This window comes from Nymphaea colorata, chromosome 9, assembly GCF_008831285.2.
Source record: "Nymphaea colorata isolate Beijing-Zhang1983 chromosome 9, ASM883128v2, whole genome shotgun sequence".
Classification (NCBI taxonomy): Eukaryota; Viridiplantae; Streptophyta; class Magnoliopsida; order Nymphaeales; family Nymphaeaceae; genus Nymphaea; species Nymphaea colorata.
Window position 1 is genome coordinate 15,196,692 of NC_045146.1, and position 10,460 is coordinate 15,207,151.

A 10,460-nucleotide genomic window follows, 5' to 3' on the forward strand; every position below is an offset into this window, starting at 1 on the left:
CGCCACAGCCTCCGCCACCATCGCCACCACCTCCGCCTCCTCCCCTTCATACTTCTGATTTGTATTGTATAACGATGAGGACTGGAGCTGCCTTGTCTTATCGACCGTTCCCTTCATCCCCCACTTCATCTCGTTCTCCTTTTTTTTTTTTTTCTCTCTCTCTCTCTCTCTACACGTGAGCAACTCAATCAGCCCCACCCAAAAAACAATTTCTTTTTCTCCATTCACATATCTTCCTTCACTCAAAGTAAAAGGAACACAGTTAGAACTATACCCATGTATTTTTTTTCACTCCACGGCAGGATTCCTTTTGTCACCTTTTACTATTCGTCATTTTTCAGAATAGTGTAGGTCTTTTCTCACTTTACCTCATATGAAGCGAGAAACATAGGCAAGCTTTTCTCCTCCTCCCCTCAAATCTTCTCTCATCTATTATTATTATTAATGGCCATCTCTTGGATAACTATTATCTTATTGCTAGAAGTAGGCCAATAATGATCACCGTGGTTTGATGCAAGACTAGAGGGGCGAAGAGTGACGTCCGTTGGGGTTTTGGCTCGATTTGGCTTCCATGGTTGTGCTTATATAGGGGATTTTGCTGGTGCGTGTGTTTGTTTTTCGACTACTGTTGTCATTTACCCACGTTCCCCTTTGTTTCTGTACTTTGTGGAAACCAGACAACCCTTCTGCAGGGCCGATGGTCAGAAATCTGTTCGTCGCCGCCAGCCTCTTCCTGCTGTCTGTGGAAAACTTCATCATCCCCTGCAGCTCCCAAAGAGTTTTGAAGACACTGTAAGCGAGGGAACACAAAGTCAGGGGAAAGATTCACTGTGGCTGATTGTTGGGCACTCAGAAGAGAGAGAGAAAAGGCCTACGGCTTCACCGCCACTGCAACACCACTGCCTAGGGTTCTTCGAAAATCGTTCATTACACACAGTTGTGCACAGATCTCCCGGTCCGGATGACAGCTAAAAGAAATTTGATGGATTTGACATGCAGAAAGGAGGGGTCTATTCCCACCACGCTAGCGGCTAGCGTACCATTCTCTGCCTGAGTCCCGGTTTCTAGGCCTCGTCCCATTACCTTCTCCACGCTCCTCCCATCCCCAAAGAATAATTCGGAAAAGAGAGAGATCGCAGGTATATGTGTGAGTGAGAAATCGTTCCCAAGAGCAAAAAGAGCGATAATTCCCACCACCTTCCTCATTACTACCGTCGTTTATTATTGATCGCCAAAGTTTGAAACCCTTGGGAAGGAAACTTGTTGGGAGTAGCGGGTAAGAATTTCGGCCTTAATTTTCAGTGGGGGAAGCGATGGATCATCATTTCCAAGTGAACAGCATGTTTGCCAACGCTGGGAACTCGTTGTTCGGTGAGAGAAACGGCGTGGGGTGCCCGCAACCCCAAGGATCGTCAGATGCGGGGGGCACGAGTTCCATTATGGCTTTCATAAAACAAGAGCAGCGGCACCAGCAGCACGCAGGCGTCCATCCTCCTGCTTCTGTCCCCTCGTTTTTCTCCCACGCCACCACCGCCACCTGCAATAACTACTACCCAGGGGGGCAGCAAGAGAGGCAGGAAGGAGGTGGAGAACCTGACAACTCCAAAGAGACGGATGCCATCAAGGCCAAAATTATTGCACACCCGCAATATTCTAGCTTATTAGAAGCCTACATGGACTGCCAAAAGGTTCAGTATGCTTTCCTCCCCAAGTTTTGGTGCTCATATTGTGAAGATCTGTCGTCCAAATTCCTTTCCCATTTTTGGTTGCGTGCAGATTGGAGCTCCACCACAAGTCGCAGATAGATTGAGTGCCATAAGGAGAGAATTGGAACAAAGGCAACGCTCGTCAGCTAGCGGGAGTGTCTCTGGGAGTGATCCAGAACTTGATCAGTTCATGGTGGGTTTCTTTTCCACAACTCTTTCTTTCTTTGCAGGTTTTCTTTCAGTTTTCCTTGTAGAAGCTGAAGATTCACTAGGTTTTTGATGGGATGTTTCTATGCTTTGTTTTTCTTTCTGCTGTTTTGGCGTGCACGATAGGACGCCTACCATGATATACTTGTGAAATACCGAGAGGAGCTGACCAGACCTCTACAAGAAGCTATGCAGTTTATGAGGAGCATAGAGTCGCAGCTCAACTCCTTAAGCGACGGATCAGTACGCGTTTTCTCCCTAGGTAATGACAAGATCTCCCCTTTGCCTTGCTCAATTACGAAATAAAATAAAATAAAAGCGACATAGAAGGCCTCTAAGATGTCAATTAGTTTTTAGCTGCAAGGAGAAAAAAGAAGCCAACATCAACACAAATCCTTCACCATGCCCGATGTTGGGGCTCGAATAATCTTTTAATATAAAGAAATGAAGACCCGGGTATCACCCATCTCATCAAGCTAATAACTATTTCTTATTTTTCATTCCGGACCTCTTCCCCCGAGAAGATGTAATGTTTCTTTATACTGTAAAACATCATATCTTACGTGGTTTCTTGTTGTTCTGGATTTCCTTCTCTTCTCGAAATCGTCTCTCTCCTACTCGGTTCCCTTGTCTTTTTTATACTCCAGATGAATATGAAAATGAAAGGACGTGAGGAAGGGAACTAGTTTCTTCTTTGTATTAAAGGAGAGATGAAAACGAATTTCATATGCTCTGCTAGTTTGTTCGTCATGGATTGAACTTTGGTTGCTGCTAACAATCCTTCGGGTTCCTTGCTTTTCAAGATCGTAACTCAGAGAGAGAGAGAGAGAGAGAGAGAGAGAGAGAGAGAGGGCCTGTTTATTGTTGCAGTTATATATATAGAGAGAGAGATAGCTGTTTCTTGCTGCACCTATATGCAGCCCACAGCACTTGATGTCGTTCGAGCCATTCGTACTGTTGCTAGCTGTGAGTACCGCGGCGTCATGGCGGTCTGTGGGGAGCACGATGGTGGTCATTTTCAATAGAAACATTTCTTGGCATAGCTTGGTGAGTGGAGAGGGATAGGCCACGCCGTCAGAGTTGAGAATCCGATCTGCGAGCTCCCAACTTCTGTGATTCGTTGGAGAATCTTAATTTATGGGGTTTAAAGTACGATCTAGGTGTGCTTCGTTAATTTCTTCCAGGATGGTATTTCTTGTAAGTGATGAAACGGGATTTGGATGACTGAGCCTCTTCTTGTATTATATGCACATATGATAAACAATACTGAATAAGCCACAATGCGAACACATCCTGTCTGGGGTTCATTTTATTTTTTATCAATTTTCTTGTTACAACATGCACGTGCCGCACGCAGATCTGCAGCACAGAGAGAGAGAGAGAGAGAGAATCCTCTACGTGCTGAGAGTCTACTTGGCTTATAATCTGGTGTGTATTTTGATGTCTTGGGATGATTATATTTGTGTAACAGATATTCTCTTCATTTTCTCTGAAAAAGCTGGCGATATAAATATTATAGTAGTTGAAGGGTGTTGGGACTTTCACCAAGTAGTTTGTCCCTTGGATGTCGTTGCCGGAGAATCAACTGCCGAGCGCATATGGAAACGCATGGTCTCTCTTCTGCTTCTTGCGTCGGAATTTTCAAATGCAGCTCGTGGAAGTACTGCTGGCTCTTGTTTCAGTCATGGTTAGCATTACAGAGAGAAACAGAAAACGCAAACAGGCTTTTGTTTATAGAATTTTTAATTTTAATTCCCATGTACGGAAGTGTATAATTTTTTGCTGAAGTTCGTGGTCTATATTTTTTCTAACAACTTCTTGCGAGAGGAAAAATGTAGTGACTTTGGAAAACGGGATTGATGTTCGCCTTCTGATTTTGACTCGAAGAATCGCGTCTTAAGACCCCGAATTCAGTTAGCATCATCCAAACGACTCTGGTCTGGTCTGACCTTCTCATCAAATGGTTGTCTTGTCCGAATGGATGGGGAATACACAATGATAAATTGAATTAATTTAGTTTGTCTCGGCTCATCGTCAACTTTTAGGCAGCATTGATGCGATTTCGTTTGTAAATAGTCCGAACTTCATTGTTTGCTCTTTTCCAATTCAGGTCAGAATATATGATCTCTTGGTTCAAGGCCTTAATTTGTGTGGTGGCTTTTTTATTTTTTTGTATATGGTTAGGGAATTGTAGTTGTCTTTTTTTTATTTGGGATAATTGTTTGCTTATCAATTTGTCATATTCCCAACAATGTGAAAATGCCCATAAGAGTTGTAATAATTGAAGTTTCGTGTTCTTATGCTTGATAACCCTTTTGTTGCATTATTGAATTTTAGTGTGGACGGTAGATAAAAGTTTGATAGGGAAAGGTTAAACATGATTCTTTTCATGATACAACTTGTTCTTACTTGTATCTAAGGTTTGTAATTATAGTAAGTTTAATTTCTCTCCATTTTCATTAGTTCCCTTAATGCTCTTCTTCCAACAGGTTTGGCGCATGCATTGTGGCATGTATTGACTCAGAATATGCTTTACATTTGATCTAGATGTTACATAAATATTTGATGGGAAAAGGTTAAGCATGATTCTTTTCATTAGACTGCATTTGTTCATTCGGTTGAATACGATTATCCTAGAATATAATTCCTCCCGCTGGTATCTTTTTAGTAAAAGTTAGTGATTAAAGTATAGTCGGTAGTGAATTTTTCTCCATTTTCATTAGTTCCCCACAATATTCTTCTTTCAGCAGGTTTGTTCCATGCATGGGCATGCGTCGACTCACATTATGCTTTGTATTTTTTAATTGTTAATGTGTCTAGGTAATTTTATCAGCTCTTCTTGTAGCATTGACAACATCAGAGCGTATATTGTCTAATATCTCCCATTTTCAGTGTTTAATGGGACTATGGTTTACAAATACAATCGTTCATAAGTTTTTATTGATAACGTTGGTTTTGTAAAACTAAGTTCAGTCTGCTCGGTGAGTCATCTATCATCAAAATATTCCATTTTAGGGTAATGATACTTCCTTTAAGCTTATACTAATTAGAAACTAGCTTGTTCTTAACAATGGCTGCATAGAAAGTAATGATCTTGTAGGTTTTGGTTATTGTAACCATACGTCCACATTGTGTTGAACATATTGCAACGAGTAGTTTTAATTTGAAAATTAATTGTGTCTTGTAAATGAATGTCCAGTTTCTCTCAGAATCAATCTAGGTGAAAAGAACATACGAATTTCGGAGTACTCTCGAAACAAAACAAATAAACAGGTATTATTGCATTCTAGACAAAAAACATGGGGCAGTAATAATTTTTCCTATTAAGACTGGTAAGGGAAGGAACATGTAAATTCACATGTTTCAGTAAAAAGTTTCATATTTATTGGACAGTATAAGAAACTTTCTTTGTTCTTAACCATTGGCCAGTTATTAATTTGATTATTCTGTTGTACAAACAAATAGTTTTTTGCACTCTTGTCCTGAACCTTGAAGAGTTTAGTTTGTATTGATCACCAAACTTTTTCATACCTGGCAGATGGAAACTGAATGTTTGCTGGGTTGGCGTTGTGATATTTTCTTAATTACAAGAAACTTTGTCCATCACGAACCTTCTCCTGGATATTTTGCAGGAAAGTTGTGAATCATTTTCTTCTTTCCCTTCCCATTCATGACCTGCCAATAGGCTTCTCCTGCCATGGGACAAAATTGTTTCCTTCTTGTTCTTATGGATTTAGTTTGTTCCTTTCGAAGCTAATTCTCTCACGTTCTAGCCTAATCATCCAAATGTATCTTCTTTGAACCACCTTATATGTTGTTCCCCAATTATACGGGACTTTAGTTTATTTGAAACTGCAGGCACTTCTTAATACGTGGCATCAAGGCACGGGAAGTTTTTTATGTGTTAATATTTTCCTGAAGAAAACTAACTTTTATAAATGTTTTGTTCATGTAGTCTGTTCTTTGATTAGGTTTACGACATTTGGTGAGTTGGTACTAATTGACTTGCCAAAACGAAATTAGATGCATGCTTAATATGTTGCACATGGCACTCTTTCAACTGTTCAAAGGGTATCTTCACAATATGTAGAAAAAAATCTTGTCTGATGCACAATGGTGGTGGACTTTCATCTTTCATTTTTTAAATTAAGGCAGAGGGTTGTGCAGAAGACAACATTAGGCTGCAGTAAAAGTATTTCCAGCAGTCTTTTAACTCCAAAATCATGTGGAATGAACTTCAAGAACTTGTAATGATCACCTCCTTAAATCTATTAGTGAATGTCAACAATTTGTCGTGACTCTACCCTTGGTGTCTCCTTTTTTTCTTTCTTCCTCCTAAACTTTTTTCTTTCGTTTAGGAGATTCTGCCAATATTAGCAATTTTTTATTATTTGCTTCTTAAATATCTTAAAGGCACTGATAATTTGAAGCAAAGGTAAATGAGAAACGAAAATGAAGGTTAATATGTGTACGTTAGTATTTCTGTATACTAGATATGATATTCTGAAACGCATTGATCTTTTGGCATCTTAACCCTTTGTTTCTGACTCTTGTTTGATTTTGGTGATGAAAAGAACCATCCATTGGTATTCCTGCCTTGGTCTGTTCCAGACTAGATTAGCGGTTGTTAGCTTCGCTGTTTGGGTCTGGTACAGAAAATTTGCATTGATGATGCGTAAGACTGTCCCTACTACCTGACAGGATTTGTTTGTGTGTACGTGAAACATCTATGTTCAGCTGACGCAAGTCTTTGCACTGGCTCGGAGTTTTGGTCCCATTGGTCGTTAAAGTAATTATCCTTGCAGTGTGTCAATGCCGTGCAATTGGTTTGAGCAAAATTCAGGATGTACATACATACTTACATACTATTGACTACCCTTGATTTCTCAAGTACTATGATTTCTGTAGCTTGCATGATAATTTCTGTACTAAAACTGAAGTTCTTCCAGATGACAAACTTGAGGGAACCGGATCATCAGAGGAAGATCAGGGTGGTAGTGGAGGAGAATCAGAACTTCCTGAGATTGATCCTCGGGCTGAGGAGAATGAATTGAAGCACCGTCTTCTAAAGAAGTATAGTGGGTATTTAGGAAGTCTGAGGCAAGAGCTCTCTAAGAAAAAGAAGAAGGGCAAGCTTCCAAAAGATGCCAGACAGAAACTCCTGAATTGGTGGGAAATGCACTACAAATGGCCATATCCATCGGTAAGACCGCCAATTTTCTTTGTGGATGAAGTTATTATATATATATATACACACACACAGAGCTGTGCACAGACAAGATTTGTCGAGCCCTTGATGTTATATAGATGTCTTGTCAAATGACTTGGTTCGTTGCTGGCTTTCGTAAACAGGAGACAGAAAAAGTGGCGTTAGCTGAATCGACAGGGCTTGATCAGAAACAGATAAATAACTGGTTTATAAACCAGAGGAAACGACATTGGAAGCCCTCAGACGACATGCAGTTCGTGGTGATGGATGGTCATCCTCCCCACAATGCGGCTTTTTATATCGATAATCATCACTTCATGGGCGACGCATCGTTTCGATTTGGTCCTTGAAAGTCGAGATCGAGGTTTGCCTCTGGCAACCTTTTTTCTCCTCTGTAGCAATAATTACTGCACGCATAAGCAAATATTTCATTATGTCAGTGGGCGTGTAAGTTGATGCAAGACAGGGTTAGTCTGGTTGTGTCGAGGGATGGTAGATAGATTACTTATTATTGCAGTTGACATTTCTCCATTACCATAAACGACCTTTAGGCTATACTTGATTTATGTGCTACTTAAAATATGTAGCTTGCTTTAATTCCATGCATGTGGGCTCGTCTTCTCGCTGGAACTGGTTTTCCATCCAGGAGCTTGCAAATCTTTGGAATTAATTTGTGATTTTTGTTGTTGTAGTGGTTGAGTACCTGCGTTAATATTTTATGCAGTATGTTCAGTTTCTTTCGAGTTGAAGACTGATTGAGATCATGACCTTGTTTTCTTTCTGGGCATTATCTCGTCACAAGTTGGCATTCATCAACTGCCATAATAAATACGGTAGTGGAAAATTTTAAATGACATGGGGTTGGTAAGTTGATAGGCAAGGGGACCTCAATGGTTAGGTATGTGATTTTAATTTGGGTATCTTTTCTACTTAATTATCTGAATTCAAACGAATGACATAGTGTAAATGGGCCACGTGTTTGGCTATTTGTTAAAAATGGGGTTACATCGAAAAGTATTTACTCTGATATTCTCTCTCTCCATCGTTGCACCGTTGCACGTCCTATCCTGATTTTTTCTCCATATGTGTGTGTGTGTATATATTATATATATATACACGAAGAATTATGGACAGATTTTTTTATTCAATTTAATTAATTGCTAGGTAGGATTAAACATCTATTTTTTAGTAAAAAGTAATTAGCTGCAGACTAGTTATCTTTACCATAATTGGCACCTCTTTTTAAAATGGCAGAAAACTGGGATTGATTGATTATATAATAGAAAAGCTTTGCATTTGAAAAATCTAGATATTTTCACTAAACGATTTTGATATAAAATACGATTCTTGGAAGCCTTGAATTAAAAAATACTTCCTATGTCTGAGATTTGAATACGAAGAAAATTATCTACATTTTTGTGTGTAGGTGGTCTTTTGATGAAAAGTTTCTTATGGTAAAAGTAGGTTGAGAGTATCGCGTATATATTGTTACGTTTCCCATTCGTTTTCCATGTTTACTTTAAAATTAATTCGTGGATCTATTATGTATGCATCACTTTGTAGGAGTGAGAATTGGCGGCCGTTTGTAGCCGATTTGGTAAAATATATATATAAAGGGAAATGTTATCCTGCCAATTGCCCTGGACACCTTGCTTGGAAGCCGTGAATTAAAAATGCTTCAAATTTCTGGGATTGAATACGAAGAAAAAAATCTGCAATTTTGTGTCTGGAATGTCTAATGATTAAAAGCTTCTGCCCCATTCAAATCTAGGTTAAAACTTCTAATAAGTAGAATATGAATATAATAACAGTTTTCGAGAGTATTGTGTATATTGTAGTGAGGTTTGGATACGTTTCAAATGGAGATAAACCCATTCTAGATAAATAAAGATGCATGCTTTCCGTCCATGATTTCAGGGCAGTAGTAATCCATTTTTCCATGTGCACTTCAAATTTAAGTCAAGAATCTATTATGTATGCGCCACTTTGTATGAGTGAGAATTGACTGCGGTTGGTAGGGTAAAAATATACATAACAGAGATCTTCTTCCTGCAAATAGCCCTCGCCACTGATATTGTTGCTGAAGAAGAGTTCCAAGTTAATTCGACTGTGTCCTTTCTTTTCGATCGAACAGCACAATCATTCTAAAAGTAATCCAATGTATGCATGGTTTCATTTTATATATATGATGGAGGCCATATAATATTCCCCTTGCTTGGCTGTAGTTGTTTGTCTTGTTTACTTTCCTTTCAGGAATTGATGAGTGGATGGATGATTTGATGCTTCTTGTCTTCCTATTTGTTAGGTATAACTTAAGTTGGTGGGGCAGCAAGCTACTTGATATAAAGCTACTTGATATAAGACTGCCATGTCTGAGCTCCATTAATTTGAATTTGGTCCATCTGATGCTTATTATTCTAAGCGATTTATGTTAATGGATTGGTCTTTCTGTTCTACATAAAGTTCTCGCTTTCCCATGAAATACTCCATGTTTCCCGGTCTTGCTAGTCAAGATCCAATAAACAAGCTCCGTCTTTAGCCTCAATTAAAGCTCGACCATTTTAATCAAACAATTTGTGTTTCTTTTAGATCGCCTAAATATCTGACTTGGCTTCAATGACTGACATCGAAAACCAATACTTTGAACAAAAAGAGATTCTGGTGAAATAACCAGTGTCATTGCAATAATCAAACGCACCTCAACACCTAATCAGCTAATAAACCTTGCAAGGACATAATTTTCTTGCTTGTTATAGAACCACTCTTGCGTTTTTTAGTGTTCAATATGATCAGATGTGATGTGCATATATATATATATATATATATATATACACAGAGAGAGAGAGAGGGAGAGAGGGAGAGAGAGAGAGAAATTAGTAAAAACCATACACTTTGGTCAGGGATAAAAATTAGACCTTTGATTTTGACTGTTAAAGTGTTTTTTTTTTACGTTCTAACCTTATTGGTATGAACTTAAGAATGAATTGATGCAAAACATGAACTAACTTAGACTTTAATAGTGTTTTTCTAATAGAAAAAAAGTGAACGGCCCCCATGGCATGATAATAAGAAAATCAACTTTTTTTCATTAAAACAACTTGAATTGTTTTATACCAAAATAGCCTTTATAAATAAATATAGATGTTGATATTGTATTTAAAATAGTTTTCTAACAAAAAAATCAATTGGTCTGGTTTTTATCTCTGACCTAAGTGTCTAATTTTTACCAATTTCTCTCTCTCTCTCTCTCTCTCTCTCACTCTCTCTCACTCTATATATATATATATATATATATATATATATATATATATATATATATATATATATATATATATATA

General features: G+C 38.5%; 1 protein-coding gene across 1 annotated transcript; it reads left to right on the forward strand.

Annotated features, from left to right (window-relative positions):
- Positions 1–504: 504 nt before the first annotated feature.
- Positions 505–8,055, forward strand: LOC116260554 (homeotic protein knotted-1-like). Its single transcript, XM_031638998.2, has 5 exons — positions 505–1,688; positions 1,777–1,899; positions 2,040–2,175; positions 6,863–7,116; positions 7,266–8,055. The coding sequence occupies exons 1-5, from the start codon at positions 1,314–1,316 to the stop codon at positions 7,470–7,472; spliced, it is 1,095 nt and encodes a 364-aa protein (XP_031494858.1). The 5' UTR covers positions 505–1,313; the 3' UTR covers positions 7,473–8,055.
- Positions 8,056–10,460: the final 2,405 nt, after the last annotated feature.

Coding starts and splice junctions, on each gene's coding strand:
- LOC116260554 (XM_031638998.2), top strand. CDS start 1,314: ATGGATCATCATTTCCAAGTGAACAGCATGTTTGCCAACGCTGGGAAC. Junction 1,900..2,039: donor CAGAACTTGATCAGTTCATG/GTGGGTTTCTTT, acceptor CGTGCACGATAG/GACGCCTACCATGATATACT. Junction 2,176..6,862: donor AGTACGCGTTTTCTCCCTAG/GTAATGACAAGA, acceptor AAGTTCTTCCAG/ATGACAAACTTGAGGGAACC.